This window comes from Enhydra lutris, unplaced genomic scaffold (genome assembly GCF_002288905.1).
Source record: "Enhydra lutris kenyoni isolate GAN:26980312 unplaced genomic scaffold, ASM228890v2 scaffoldscaffold46, whole genome shotgun sequence".
Classification (NCBI taxonomy): domain Eukaryota; kingdom Metazoa; phylum Chordata; class Mammalia; order Carnivora; family Mustelidae; genus Enhydra; species Enhydra lutris.
This window is the reverse complement of record NW_019154130.1, coordinates 13,120,335-13,136,692: the sequence shown is the minus strand read 5'-3', so window position 1 is coordinate 13,136,692 and position 16,358 is coordinate 13,120,335. Positions and strand designations below refer to the sequence as shown.

The following is a 16,358-nucleotide window of genomic DNA, read 5'->3' as shown; positions in this document are numbered from 1 at the left end:
TGACAGACAGAGATCACAAGTAGGCAGAGAGGCAGGCAGAGAGGGAGGAAGAGAAACAGGCTTCCTGCTGAGCAGAGAGCCCGATGTGGCTCCCACTGAGCCACCCAGGCACCCCTCAAAAAAGTCTTGTATTCTACTCTATCCTTTGAGTATATTTTTACATGACTGTGTTTCTGTGTTTAGGTTAGCTAATGTTTAGTACATGAAAATGCTGTACTTTGTACTTCATCGGACCTTACACTCCAATTTAATGTCCAATCTAACCATCATTTATCAAGATTCATCTATTGAGAATTTACCATATACAAATGATCGCCAGTTAGGGAATGGAATTTTTGTTCCCAGATAGACTATCAAACAATATACTTAAACCTTTTTTTTTTCAAGCAGCTTTTAAGGTATCTAGAGCCATCACTTCTGTTCTGAGCAGAAAAAATTAATCAGAGGAGTATCTCGTTATCTGGAAATCAGTTCTCCGGCAATCTCAGCCATCTTAAGGGAGTCAAGAAAGGGATTTTAAGCACACAGGATAAATGTTACAAAATCAAGTGCTGAATATTATGTGTTTCAAGTCTTCAGAAAATCTGAGCTCTTATTTAAAGCCTATTTACTCTTAAGTTACACAGAGTGCTAATAAGCTTGGTTAATGGGTCTCTGTCCACAACAGATTTGATAGACTCAATAGAAGGAGTTCATAGGAACTAAACTGCTAGAGACATGCATACAAACAGCCATAAGACTAATTTGACTTGGGGTGCCTGGGTGGCTCAGTGGGTTAAGCCTCTGCCTTCTTCCGCTCAGGGTCCTGGGATCAAGCCCCGCATCAGGCTCTCTGCTTAGTGGGGAGCCTGCTTCCTCCTCTCTCTCTCTCTCTGCCTGCTGCTCTGCCTACGAGTGATCTCTGTCTGTCAAATAAATAAATAAAATCTTTAAAAAAAAAAAGATTAAAAAAGTGTTGGCAAAGATGTGGAGAAAAAGGAATTCTTGTGCATTGTTGGTGGGAATGTAAATTGGTGCAGCCACTGTATGGAGTTTCCTCAAAAAATTAAGAATAGAAATACCATACGATCTTAGTAATTCCACTGCTTGGTATTTTCCCAAAGAAAACAAAAATGCACATTTGAAAAGATATATGTAGCCCTGTGTTTATTGCAGCATATTTGTAATAGTCAAGGAATGGAAGCAACCTCAGTGATATTGATAGACAAATGGATAAAGATGTGATGTACATATACAATCTAATACTACTTAGCCATAGAAAAGAATGAACTCTTGTCATTCGTGACAACATGAATTGACCTAAAGGGTATTATGCTAAGTGAAATAAATTGGACATAGAAAATAAATACCATATGATTTCACTTACATGTGGAATCCAAAAAAAAAACAAACAAACAAACAAAAAAACAGGAACAGACTCATGAACACAGAGAACAAACTGTTAGTTGCTAGATGGGACAGGGGTGGGGGAATGGGTGAAATAGGTAAAGGGGATTAAGAGGTGCAAACTTCTAGTTATAAAATAATGAAGATGAAAAGTACAGCATAGGGATATAGTCAGTAATATTGTAATAACTTCATATGGTGACAGATGGTAACTACATTTAGAGTAGTGAGCATTTCATAATGGATAATTGTTGAATCATCATGAAGTGTACCTGAAGTCAACATAATGTTATATGTCAATTATACTTCTATTAATAAGAAAATAAATTAATGTTTTTGAATCTGCTTATTTTAATGTCAAGCAGAAAACTATAATAAAATTTCAAAACTTTAAAGTTATGTTTCTTAAGTTTTAAATTATTCTGATAATGGAAGAATTTTAACATATATAGTTATATATTTAATTACATATATAAATATATAACAAATTTAACAGTTTAGATGTAAACATATAACTGTCATATACAATAATATGTGGTATATGAGACGCCTGGGTGGCTCAGTTGGTTAAGAGGCTGCCTTTGGCTCAGGTCATGATCGCAGGGTCCTGGGATTGAGTTCTGTGCTTCTCCTTCTGCCTGTCGCTCCCCTTGCTTGTGCATGCTCTCTCTCTGACAAATAAATAAAAATCTTTTAAAAATAATAACAGGGGCTGCCTGGGTGGCTCAGTGGGTTAAGCCTCTGCCTTCAGCTCAGGTCATGATCTCAGGGTCCTGGGATCGAGTTCCGCATCGGGCTGTCTACTGGGCGGGGAGTCTGCTTCCTCCTCTGCCCCTCCTCTACTTGTGATCTCTCTCTGTCAAATAAATAAAATCTTAAAAAAATAATAATAATAATAACAATATATGATATATAATATATATTTTGTATCTAGCAATCCTAGAATGATATAGAAGAATATATACTATGTATTAATCTTATATAATGTATGATTATTATATGCTATAATATGTGATTATAATATATATCACATGTCTGTATTATATAATTTTATATCTCATATTCTTCTAAATTATTCCAGTAATAGAGTACATAATTCATAAACACAGGTTTCTGCATCAATTATTTTAAATGAGAAGAGCTAATATATTAATTGTGGTTATGTGTAGGTGACGTTAGGAAATTTGTATTTTAGAAGGAACATATGGTTTTAGAATATGTTTTTTAGAATAAGAAAATAGTATGGAGAGATTGAGAGAGTGAGTGTGTGTGTGTGTGTGTGTGTGTGTGTGTGTGTGTGTAGAGATTGGTCACTGAGCACTCATGGTTCTGACCTTGTCTATAAATCAGTAGTCTGGGACACATAAAAAAAAAAAAATCTAAGATATATAGTTATAGAGTAAAGGAGTTTTTTCCTTTTTTTTTTAAGAGTCCCAAGATTGCAAACTCAGTAAATACCAATAGTATTTTAATAATATCGTTCTAGAAATTTTTTAAGATAAAAATTTATCTTAGTTTATTCTTAGTTCCTTGGTTACTTGGTTGGTTTTAGCAGTTTCTTATTAACTGTAATTATTCTGGTTATTGGGGCGCCTGGGTGGCTCAGTGCGTTAAGCCTCTGCCTTCAGCTCAGGTCATGATTCCAGGGTCCTGGGATCGAGCCCCACATCGAGCTCTCTGCTCAGCGGGGAGCCTGCTTCCTCCACCTCTCTCCCTGCCTGCCTCTCTGCCTACTTGTGCTCTCTCTCTCTCTCTGTTACATAAATAACAATGGAATCTTTAAAAAAAAAAATTATTCTGGTTATTATTTATTCTATTACAGTTGGTGATGGAATATTGCTTAGGCTCAGCCTCTGATTTGTTAGAAGGTAAGAATAAAACCACTATCCCCTCCTTTCTGTTCTGCCTTGACCAGAATAGTATTTCCTCCTAAATGCCCTATATTTGCCATTGGGCAAAGCAAATGGATGCTGACTCAGACCTAAGGATTGTGTGGATGGGCTGTGCAAACTTTATCTCTGTGGTGGCTGAAAGTGTCTCGGGGATGACTGACAGCCCTCTTGCTGTTCAGCGCATGGTCCATTCAGGGCAGGTACTTGCTAAAATGTTCAGCTCATGTGAGTTAATGTATGTAGCCAAAAAAGTCAAATTCATACGTATATGAAAGGTAGATGGTATCAAATTATATTTATATTTAACTCTTTCAGATATCTTGACTGACCCAGTTCTCTTCTGCAAATGCTATTATAATCAGAGACTGGGTTAAAAATTTACATTAAAAAAAACTTTCTTATATCATCCTTGATCTCTGAATAGAAATTGCTTATTAGCTGCTTTCACAAATAATGAAAACCTGTAGTTAGAAGAGGTAATTATAGATGCTCTGTGGAGAGGAGAATAATACAACCTAAAACATTCTAGGCATTTAAAATGTCAGAAAGGACTGGTAAATTTGGGCCTGGCCCATTGGAATCAGTGGTGGCTTTGACGTGCAACTGACAAGCCAATTAACAATTCATTACAGTGAATATCAGGCTTTGTTTTATTTTGTTTTAAGGAGTTTGTCTGTTTTTGTACTTGAGTTTCCTGTTGTCTGATCATTTATTGCAATTCTATAGGAAATACGGTGAATGTGTTCCCAAAGTGTCGTATGGGAGTATGTAATTCAGTTTGGTGTAACTGTGTAAGATATGAAGAAGAATGCAACTGGTTATTACTTCTGAATTTTTCTTTTCCTTCTTCAGTTCACAAAAAACCACTTCAGGAAGTGGAAATTGCTGCCATTACTCACGGTGCCTTGCAGGGGCTGGCCTACCTGCATTCTCATGCAATGATTCATAGGTAAGGTTGGAGACCAGTCACATGTCAGTTACAGGACTCTTCAAGGAATCTCGAAAATGAGTGCATGCTCCACTTTTTAGGCTGCCTGTGGATATATAGGAAGCAAAGAGACTGCTGCTGCTGCTGGATGTAAGAAGTAAAGTTGTCAGAATTTAGCTTCTGTCTCTTGGTCTGTCCCAGGTATACACAAAGACTTGCATCGCCTCTGTCCTCTAGGTAACTGTTCTCCAAGCAAGATGTTGCAGGAGAATTTGAGGAAGGGCCCAGCAGCCTTTTGATACAATGCCAAGAAGAAAAGAAAATTAGCCTTCCTTGCACGTATTTCTTTCCTAGCTGAGTTTCTTCTCCTTTTCCCGTTGTAAATAACAACTCAATCTTCTATAAATTTGTGCTGTTTCATCACGTTAAAATATTGTGCATTTCAATAGTCCACATAGATATTTAGGAAGATATTCTTGTATTTATCTTGGCAGATGAAGAAACTGGGACTCTGAAAGGTTTAAATAATTGCCCATAATTTCATAGGTTTTACATAATAAAGATTGAAGCTCAGATTTCCTAACTCCTAATCCAGGCCTTTCCTCTGCCTTTTATTTTCTTTACCACAACGGCACTGTCCTCCCTCCAATCTACTTCCTACCACTAACTTCTTTTAAATAAAGATGTTGTTCCTAATCTTTCCTTCTCTCAATAAAGAAATTCTAGTATGATAACTTTAATGAATGATGGTAGTAGTGGAATATGGGGTAGATATAAAAGATCTCAGATGACTCAAAAACAGAAGAAAAAAACTTTGACATTTACTAGGAAGAAATGAAACTATTGCATCATAGGTTCCCCTTTTGCTTATGTTTTAATCACCCTAGAGTAGCCATTATCAGTTACTGGTACAAGAAAAGCAGAACTTCCTCAAAATAGGCAGACCAAAATTCCTACCATGAATTTGGCCTATTTGTAAAGACAAAGAATGAGCCTAACCATATCTAATAAATGCTTATAAAATGGATTTAACCATAATGTCTATGGGTTTAACAAAAAAAAAAAAAATTTTATAGTGCAGTTTTTGGGTACCAAAATGTCATTACCGAATGCCAGCTTGTTTATATACGATTTTGCTGGTTCCTGTTTAAAGACATGGTTCATTTTTGTGCGCCTTTGGTAACAAAATCTGCAACATTAATTTAATGTTTCATATTCTGTATTATGCTTTATCTTCCTTAGTGTATAAAAGTTGAAAAACAAAGCTTTTAAATTGTGCTCGCTATTTAAAAATAAATACCACATCTCAAATTTATTATTTTGATTTGACAAGCCAGTGTTCTAATTGAAGGTAATAGAGGAGAGATATTTTTCTGTTGTTAGATAAATAAATGTTTTTTTAGTCCTCTCTGCCAATGCCTAATGTCATCTTGAGTAAAGAAACTGAATTTTAAAGAGAAGGTTTTTGGAGACATTGCTTTGGAAACATTTGAACCTTCTCATTTTCAGCTCAAGTTTTCCTCATTCTCTCTGCTTTGTCTTTCCACGGCCCATCATTTTATAAGTCTTGGTTCCTAGTGCTCATTCCACCTCATGCTTTTTTTGAAGAGAATCAAGAATACATCCACATCTTCTCATTCTGAATTCTCATCCTCAACAATGAATATTGTAAAATAATATTTTGAAAACTTTCTGCTGCATAAAATATTTAATAGCTTTAGTAGTAACCACTTGCGATTCTTTGTAGTAATACAATAGAAATGCAATTTCCTAATCCCTAATCCTTGTTTGTTTTGATCTTTCAGGGTCTTCTTTTTACTGTACAGTGTTATTTTTAAAATAACACCTTCTATATAACATGTACCCTCAAATGCCTTAGAGTTGCAGTTACAATTAAGGCAGAGAGAAAGGGTCACAGGCAAGAAAGAAAAGGTATGTGTGTAGTTGAGGTTTACTGGGTAGGTAGACAATACAGTTATTGAAGGTTTGTTTAGTATCCAAAAATGTTATGTAATTTGGAAAAGAAAAAAAAAAAGGCAGTGACAAATGGCACCAGTTTTCCCAACATAAGAGATACTGTTGATGACTGGATTTGGCATCTGAGAATATGCTTTTTTAAGTGTAGCAACTGAATAGGTTTCCTTGTCCCGTGTCTCTCTGCCTTTTTTTCTCATTGCATTCCTTCCCTCTAAAGAAAGCTCTACCTTTTAGTAATTACTTTGACCTACCTGTAAGTACACCCAGGAATCTGGGCCCCCCCTTATAACATTCGGTAATTACTAAATCCCCCTCTGGCTATCTGGGCAAGGTTTTTTTGTTTTGTTTTGTTTTGTTTTTAATAAACTTTTTGTCTTATTAATTGCATGCTCTGACCTATTCCATAATCAAAGTTGAAAAGTAATTTTCTAACCCTCTTATTTTTTTTTATAGGGATATTAAAGCAGGAAATATTCTTCTAACAGAGCCAGGTCAGGTGAAACTAGCTGATTTTGGATCTGCCTCGATGGCTTCTCCTGCCAACTCCTTTGTGGGCACTCCTTACTGGTATGTAGAACTTAAAAATTAGAATTTTAAAATATGCATACATGAACAAGATGGCCTCAAAGCATTGCTTTTGTTTTGTTTTGTTTTTTTTGACAGTGTCTCACCATGTGCCTCAAATGAGGTTTCCATTAAAGGATAGAAAACTCACTGACAAAAAAAGAAACACTCTGACTTAGTATAAAATTTCCAGTAACTTTAAATTGTTCAAATAAAGTTGATGTCACTGTGTGTAAACTGAGAAGGATTATCAACTCACTGACCAAGCTCAGGTTTTAGATTTCATTTGAAGTTTCTTTTGAAACTTTCTCTTGAGGCCTAATCTCTACGCAAAGACAAGGTAGTTTCTTTAACCTTCTCTAGTCAACAAACAAAAATACTACCTTTCAATGAAAGAAATCCGGTTTCTTTTTTGTTGTTTTTGAGTTCTTTTCTGAAACTTTTCTTAGTTTGTCACTCTGACTGAAAATTTCACCCCATCTATTCAAGATGTTGTTCCTCCTTTTCATAGATAAACTGGAATTACATTATACCTTGGATAATGACTTATATCCCTGGATAATTACTTATCTACTAAAAAAATCAGCTACTATTTGAATTTCCTTTCTGTCCATGATCATCAAATAGCATTTACTAAGTAGTCACTTACATATAGTAATAGGAAAAAAAAAAAAAATGAAACTGATAAAGGCCCTGACCTCCTATGGAAATCCATTCTGGACAAACAATATCCATCACCATAGCACGTTTGTTTATTTTTTAAGTTGTAATATCTTTGAAATATCTGATTATATTGTTTTAAATAGTTCATAAGTATTTTTCATGTTGTCTATAGTTATTTAAATATTTCATACGTATGAATTCTTTACAAATCTCTGAGGTAGGTACTAGAATTCTCTCCACATTGCAGATGGAAAAACTGATACACAGAGAGGTTAAGTAATTTAGCCATGGTAAAACTATTAGATAATGGTGGAACCAGGATTTATTGAGAATAATGTATTATTTCTTATAAATCCTTGAGTGTAATGTTTATATTTTGAACAGTGTTTTTCCAAATGACTTGTGTTAAGGAAATAACATCTTTATCAGACAAAATTTTAGACTGTGTTCAAACAACTATTTCACCAAATCACTTCATTAAATGAATTTTGTTTTTAATTTGCAACTCAAGTTTTGTACATTACGTTTGGCAGGATGGCTCCAGAGGTGATCTTGGCTATGGACGAAGGACAGTATGATGGGAAAGTTGATATTTGGTCACTTGGAATCACCTGTATTGAATTGGGTGAGTGAAAGAGTCGTTTTATTGTACTTTTGAGAATCACTTCTATGATTGTTAATTCGTTCATCCTGCTTTTATTTAATGGGTCACTGCTACATGTGGGCCAGGCAGTAGAATTTATTCGATTTTTTTCTATGCTTTTGTATAACATCAGAAGATTACTTTCTCTTTACTACATTTTCATATTATTAATTTAAAGAGCTGCTTTAAAAGAGCAGATACAGCAAATGACAAATGTGGGAATATATAATAATAAGCATTAATATTTGAAAAATATCCATTCTCCATATCATGAGTGATAACTTCCCAGTAGTAATTTAATTTCGATGTGTGTAAGGGAAATCTGAAAAATAGCCGGCTTATCCCAAAATCTGACTGTAAAAACTGTATTTGACCCATTTACAGAGCAACCTCACATGAAACTTCTTGTTAGAAGATGCCTGCTGCTTTAAAGTTGTTCCCCAAACATTGTTGCATTCACCTAAAATTGTCTAACATACCACAGATTCTTGATTCTCTGGTTGTATATTTTGAACTTTAATGTATCCTAAAGTTACCTTTATCCAGAGCTATACTGGCAGATTTAACCAGTGATTCTTAGGTAGTGGGGTGGATAGGATTACTGTGGAGCTGGAGAAAGGGATGGACAGTTGACCTTCCAGAGCCACTGAGAGCTGGCTCCAACACTGCCTTTATCTAGATTTTTATTTACAATTTATATAAATACATTTAATTTTTTAATTGGTTTTTTATAGTTTCTTCATCTGGTTTTTTGGGTTAATTTCCTCTACTCTGGAATCCAAACTGATCCTGTAAGAATTTCTGAGTCCCAGCTTGTTTCTCAGACTGTAGTTTTCTTTTTCCTAAAATGCTTGGCTTGTAAAGACAACTTGCGATACTTTGTATTGCATTTCCAGTTGCTTCACTGCCCCCTTTCTTGAACAAAGAAACATATGATGAAGATAAAGACTTGTCTTCTCTTTTTTTTTAACCTTAAAGAGATAATACTTTTTCAAAAATTGAGTTTAGGGAGAAGCTTTAAAATATTTAATATTTAATTCTTAAAAATAAGTAATACTCATGGTTTATAAATCGAAAAATAGAAAAAGACATGCAGCAAAATAACTCAGACCTCTGGCCCTATTTACCCATTTCCTTTCCCACCCCTGCTAGTACATACAGGGTACCACTGTAACTAATTTCCTATATGTCCTTCCAGAGCTTCTTTACAAATACACAAACGAATACGAATATACACGTATTACATTCCTTTTCCCGCCCAAGTTAACATATACAAGTGATTCTGTATATTGCTCTTTCACTTAACAACATCTTGGAGATCTGTTTTACATTAGTAACTTAGGCCTCTTTTTCATTTTTTTTTTTTTAAACTGGCATCATTTACTCCTCTAGTACTATGGATATACTGAAATTTATTTGACTGGTCCTTTGTTAAAGGATATGAGGTAGTAGATTTCTTTTCTAGTCTTTTTTTTTTTTTTAAGATTTTATTTATTTATGTGAGTGAAAGAGAGTGCACGCATGAGCAGGGAGAGGGGCAGAAGGAGGACCAGCTTCCCTGCGGAGTAGGGAGCCTGATTTGGGGCTCCATCCCAGGACCCCAGGATCATGACCTGAGCCAAAAGCAGATGCTTAACCAATTGAGCCACCCAAGCGCCCCTCTTTTTTTTTAACATTTTTTTTTAAAGATTTTATTTATTTGACAGAGAGAGATCACAAGTAGGCAGAGAGGCAGGCGGAGAGAAAGGGGGAACCAGGCTCCCTGCTGAGCTGAGAGCCCGATGTGGGGCTCGATCCCAGGACCCTGGGATCATGACCTGAGCTGAAGGTAGAGGCTTTAACCCACTGAGCCACCCAGGTGCCCCTTTTTTAACATTTTAATATTGTGTTATTCTCTCTTTCACTGCAAAGGAAATTAATCTAACTTATTCACACTGAATATGGTGGGGGAGACTCAGAAGAAATATTTGCATACTTTAAAAAGGACATATGATGCACTTCCAACAATACTATATACAACTTTACAAGATAGTCTTAAAAGTCAGAGAGGGAAAACTAATCCAGATAATTTTGAAAAAGTAGAATTTAGACAGAAAAATCACTGTACCAAAATCCATACCATCATAATTAAATCAATACAGTACTGATGTAGGGAAAGACTAATATCCAATAGAATAGACTATAAAACCTAGAAATAGACTCATGTATAAGTCAGATTGTGGTATAAGACAGGAAAAGCATTATAAATCAGTGGGCAAAGATGGCCCATTTGATAAATAATATGAGACAATTTGTTAATTGTATGAGAAAAACTATAATTAGATCCTAGTTTATGCCATACACAAAAATAAAATCCCAGGGGCACCTGGGTGGCTCAGTAGGTTAAAGCCTCTGCCTTTGGCTCAGGTCATGATCCCAGGGTCCTGGGATCGAGCCCCACATCAGGCTCTCCGCTCAACAGGGAGCCTGCTTCCTCCTCTTTCTCTGCCTGCTTCTCTGCCTACTTGTGATCTCTGTCTGTCAAATAAATAAATAAAATCTTAAAAAAAAAAAAAATCCCAAATTAGTTAAATACCCAAAAGTAAAAAATAAAACTTTAAAACTTTTAGGAGAAGCCATCTTCTGACTCAGTTTCCTCATCTACAAAATAGAGATAACAATGCTACAAAGTAGATACTATTATTATGAAGATTAATGAATAATATATAGATATAAAATATTTATCAATAGATACTTGGGCTGCTTCCATATCTTTGCTATTATAAATAATGCTGCAGTAAACATGGGAGTACATGCATCTTCTTGAATTAATGTTTTCATTTTCTTTGGGTAAATACCTGAGAGTGGAATTATTGGATCATATGGTCTTTTTCTATTTTTAACTTTTTGAGGAATCTCCATACTGTTTTTCACAGTGGCTGTACCAATTTACATTCCCACCAAAAGTGAATGGATAAAGAAGATGTGGTACACACACACACACACAGAAATATTACTCAGCCAAAAAAAAGAATGAAATCTTGCCATTTGTAACAACATGGATGGACCTAGAGCGTATTATGCTACCTGAAATTAGTGAGACAGAGAAAAACAAATATGGTATGATTTCACTTATATGTGGAATCTAAAAAACAAATAAATGAATAAACAAATAGTAGAATCAGACCCATAAACACAATGAACATACAGATGATTGCTAGGGGGGTGGACAAAATGGGTCAAAGGGTGTGGGAGATAGAGGCTTTCAGTTTTGGAATGACTAAGTCGCAGGAATAAAAGTCACAGGCATAGGGAATATAGTCAATGGTATTATAATAGCATTGCATGGTGAGAGATAGTAGTTACCCTTGCAGTGAGCATAGCATAATATTTAGGGTTGTTGAATCACTGTGTTGTACTCTTGAAACTAATGTAAGATCCTATGTCAACTATACTCATATAGATAGACATTAATATAGAGATATGAAATACTTAAAATATGGCATGCCATGTAATAATCACTATATAATTATTATTACTATAGGAGTATATACCTTTATGGGTATGGGAAGCATTTTTCTAAAAATATTTTGAAAATGTTGACAAATATGATAACTTTTAGTACTTTAAAATATAAAGCAGTGTAAAATACAATAATTGAAATATAAGCCAGAGACTCATATAAAGTAGTTTCAACATATCTAACCAACAGAGTATTGGCCCAGAATATTTTTTGTAATTTTTAAATTTTTTATTAACATATAATATATTATTAGCCCCAGGGGTAAAGGTCTGTGAGTTGCCAGGTTTGCACACTTCACAGCACTCACCATATAGCACATACCCTCCCCAACGTCCATAACCCAACCCACCCTCTCCACACCCTCCCTTCCCCCAGCAACCCTCAGTTTGTTTTGTGAGATTAAGAGTCTCTTATAGTTTGTCTCCCTCCCGATCCCATCTTGTTTCATTTGGCTCAGAATTTTTAAAGATTCCTTATGATTTACCACATTTCTTTATCAAAAATAAAAAGACAAACAGCCAGTAGAAAAATGGGCAAATAATATAATCAGCAAGTTCATTGAAAAAAAAACCGAAATGGACACCAAACATTCAAAGATACTCAGTCTTGTTAGTAATAAGGGAAATGCAAATTCAAACCTCATCGCACCGGGGCACGTTGGGTGGCTCAGTGGGTTAACCACACAACTCTTGATCTCAGCTCAGGTCTTGATCTCAGTGTCATGAGTTCAAGCCCTGTTTTGGGTTCCATGCTGGGCATGGAGCCACTTTAAAAAACAGAACAAACAAAAATCCTTTTCACATTTATCAGACTGGCAAAAGTTCTTAAGTCTGAGAATAATAAATAGATGTTGGGAAACTACGAAGGAAACATGAACTCATTCACTACTGGTAGAAATGTAAATTGGTGTTAACAACTTCAGATTGTAAATCGACAACATCTAGTAAAGTGGCTGAGTAGTCTCAGTGACCCACAACTTCACTTCTCAGTGTGTTCCTTAAATAAATATTTATGGATGTACACCGGATGTGTGTACAAGAATGCAACCTTGTGTCGAAGCTAGAGAAGGTTGAAACAACCAGAATTCTTATCCAAGGAGGAATGGATAAATGAATTACAGAATACTGTATCACAGTTAAGGATGAACCGAATCTACATGTACCATCATGGACATATCTCAAAAATCATCACATTGATGCAGAAAAAGCATTTGACAAAATACAGCATCCTTTCTTAATAAAAACCTTCAACAAATTAGGGGGTGGATGGAACATACCTCAACATCATAAAGACCATATATGGAAGACCCATAGCGAATATCACTCTCCGTGGGGAAAAAACAGAGGCTTTCCCCTATAGCAGGAATAAGACAGGGATGTCCACTCTCACCACTCTCACTCTCCTAGTACTAGAAGTGTTCGCCTCAGCAGTCAGACAACAAAAAGAAATAAAAGTCATCCAAATCAGCAAGGAAGAAGTCAAACTTTCACTATTTGCAAATGACATGGTAGTCTTTGTAGAAAACCTGAAAGACTCCACCAAAAAATTGCTAGAACTAATTCATGAATTAAGCAAAGTTTCAATATATAAAATCAATGTGCAAAAATCTGTTGCATTTCTATACACCAGTAATGAAGCGCCAGAGAAAGAAATCAAGGCATTAATCCCATTTGCAGTTTTACCAAACAGTAAGATACCTAGGAAAAAACCTCACTAAAGAGGTAAAAGATCTGTACTCTGAAAATTAGAAAACACCTGTGAAAGAAATTGAAGAGGACACAAAGAAATGTAAAAGCATTCCATGCTCATGGATTAGAACAAACATTGTTAAAATGTCTATATTACCCAGGGGCACCCGGGTGGCTCAGTCTGTTAAGCGTCTGCCTTCAGCTCAGGTCCCAGAGTCCTGGGATCGAGCCCCACATCCAGCTCCCTGCTCAGCAGGAAGCCTGCTTCTCCCTCTCCCACTCCCCCCTGCTTGTGTTCTCTCTCTTGCTGTGTCTCTCTGTTAAATAAATAAAATCTTTTTTTAAAAAAATGACTGTATTACCTAAAGCTATCTACACATTTAATGCAATCCCCAGCATTCTTCAAAGAGCTAGAACAAACAATCCTAAGATGTGTATGGAACCACAAAAGACCCCAAATAACCAAAGTAGTCCTGAAAAAGAAAAAACTGGAGGCATTACAATTCCAGATTTCAAGCTCTATTACAAAGCTGTAGTCATCAAGACAGTACGGTACTGGCACAAGAATAGACACACAGATCAATGGAACAGAATAGAGAATCCAGAAGTGGACCCACAACTGTATGGTCAGCTAATTTTCAAGAAGGCAGGCGAGACTCTCCAGTGGAAAAGAAGACAGTCTCTTCAACAAATGGTGTTGTGAAAACTGGACAACATGCCAAAGAAACTGGACCACTGTCTTCCACCACACACAAAACTAATTTCAAAATGGATGAAAGACCTAACTGTGAGACGGGAAACCATCAAAATCCTAGAGGAGAATACAGACAGAAACCTCTTTGACTTCGGCTATAGCAACTTCTTACTAGACGTGTTGCCAGAGGCAAGGGAAACAAAAACAAAAGTGAACTGTTGGGCTACATCAAGATAAAAACTTCTGCAGAGTGAAGGAAACAATCAACAAAACTAAAAGGGAGCCTACAGAATGGGAGAAGATATTTGCAAATGACATCAGATAAGGGGCTAGTATCCAAAATCTATAAAGAGCTTGGGGGTATAGCTCAGGGGTAGAGCATTTGACTGCAAAATCTATAAAGAGCTTATCAAACTCAACACCCAAAGAATAAATAATCCAATCAAGAAATGGGCAGAAGACATGAATAGACATTTTTCCAAAGAGGACATCCAGATGGCCAACAGACCCATGAGGAGATGCTCGACATCACTCATCATCAGGGAAATACAAATCAAAACCACAATAAGACACCACCTTACACCTGTCAGAATGACTAAAATTAACACAAGAAACAACAGGTATTGGTGAGGCTGTGGATAAGGGGAACGCTCTTGCATTGTTTGTGGGAATACACACTGGTACAGGCACTCTGGAGTACAGTATGGAGATGCCTCAAAAAGTTAAAAATAGAACTAACTAGGGGCACCTGGGTGGCTCAGTGGGTAAAAGCCGCTGCCTTCAGCTCAGGTCATGACTCCCAGAGTTCTGGGATCAAGCCCCATATTGGGCTCTTTGCTCAACAGGGAGCCTGCTTCCTTCTGTCTCTGCCTACTTGTGATCTCTGTCTGTCAAATAAATAAATAAAATCTTTAAAAAAAAAATAGAACTAACTACCCTATGAATAACATGAATAATAGAACTAACTACACAGCAATCACAGTAGTAGGTATTTACCCAAAGGATATGAACATACAGATTTGAAGGGGTACATGCACCTCAGTGTTTATAGCAACATTATCAACAGTAACCAAATTACGGAGAGAGCTGAACAGCCCATTGACTAAATGAATGGATAAAGAAGATGTGCTATAGATACAATAGAATGTCACTCAGCTATCAAAAAGAAGGAAATCTTGCCATTTGCAACAATGAGGTTGGAGCTAGAGTATATTATGCTAAATGAAATAAGTCAGAGAAAGACAAATACCATATGATCTCAATCATGTGGAATTTGGGGCGCCTGGGTGGCTCAGTGGGTGAAAGCCTCTGCCTTCGGCTCGGGTCGTGGTCCCAAGGTCCTGGGATCAAGCCCCGCATCGGGCTCTCTGCTCCTCGGGAGGCCTGCTTCCTCCTCTCTCTCTGCCTGCCTCCCTGCCTGCTTGTGATCTCTCTCTCTCTCTCAAATAAGTAAAATCTTTTTTTTTTTTAAAGATTTTATTTATTTATTTGACAGAGAGATATAAAATCTAACATTGAATGTTTAATGAACAAAGAAATTTGCAAAAGTTATAGGTACAGTATGATACTAATTATGAAAGTTTTATAAACACTTCTTTATATTGTTTGTGTATGTGTTAGTATATATATTAGTATATACATAAATATTTTTTAAAACATAAGAACATAGATGTAAAAGATGTAATTTCAAAACAACATTCTCTGGAGAGAGGAAGAAGAAGAAAGTTATATCTACTATATTACTTTTTTGGAAGAAAAAAGTTCTGAAAAAAAAGACAAAATACTGATTAAATGAAAAGTATCATAATCTACAAATTTTTATGTATGAAATATTTAAGAATTTTAATTTTTTTATTTATTTACTTTGAGGGGGGAAAGGGGCAAAGGGAAAGGGAGAGACAGAGGATTTCAAACAGACACCACACCCAGCATGGAGCCCATTTGGGGCTCGATCCCACAACCCTGAGATCATGACCCCAGATGAAACCAAGAGTCAGAGGCTTAACCAACTGAGCCACCCAGGCACCCCGAAGAATTTAACTTAAGTTTGAAAAAAAAAAAAAAAAGACTTCTTAAAACAAATAAATGTACATTCCTGCAGTAAAAACAAAAAACCTGCCCTCTGCCTAGCATAGAGTTAGCAATTTGGAATAAATTTTAAAATTAGACACCCTGGATTTGAATTTTGTCTTTACCAACATTAGCTGGCATTTGTTGGTGTACCCCAAATGGCTGCACTTATACCAGCAGGGCATCCAAGTAGTCTAGCCTGTGAATGACACCTTTTGAAGTTGCATAACATGTTCATCCTGAATGTGAGTTTGGACAACTTTCTCAACTTCCTTGAGCCTTAGTTTTCTCACCTAAGTGAAAATAACAATACATATACTCTAAATATTGTCACTTCAATTAGATAACGTA

General features: G+C 36.0%; 1 protein-coding gene across 1 annotated transcript in view; it reads left to right on the top strand.

Annotated features, from left to right (window-relative positions):
• LOC111156378 (TAO kinase 3) overlaps nt 1-16,358 on the top strand; it is a 188,239-nt gene that overhangs the window by 110,917 nt on the left and 60,964 nt on the right. Inside the window, exons 6-9 of the mRNA XM_022517211.1 lie at nt 3,209-3,254; nt 4,131-4,227; nt 6,637-6,750; nt 7,944-8,035. Coding sequence (XP_022372919.1) covers nt 3,209-3,254; nt 4,131-4,227; nt 6,637-6,750; nt 7,944-8,035 — 349 coding nt within the window. The remainder of the gene's footprint in view (nt 1-3,208; nt 3,255-4,130; nt 4,228-6,636; nt 6,751-7,943; nt 8,036-16,358) is intronic.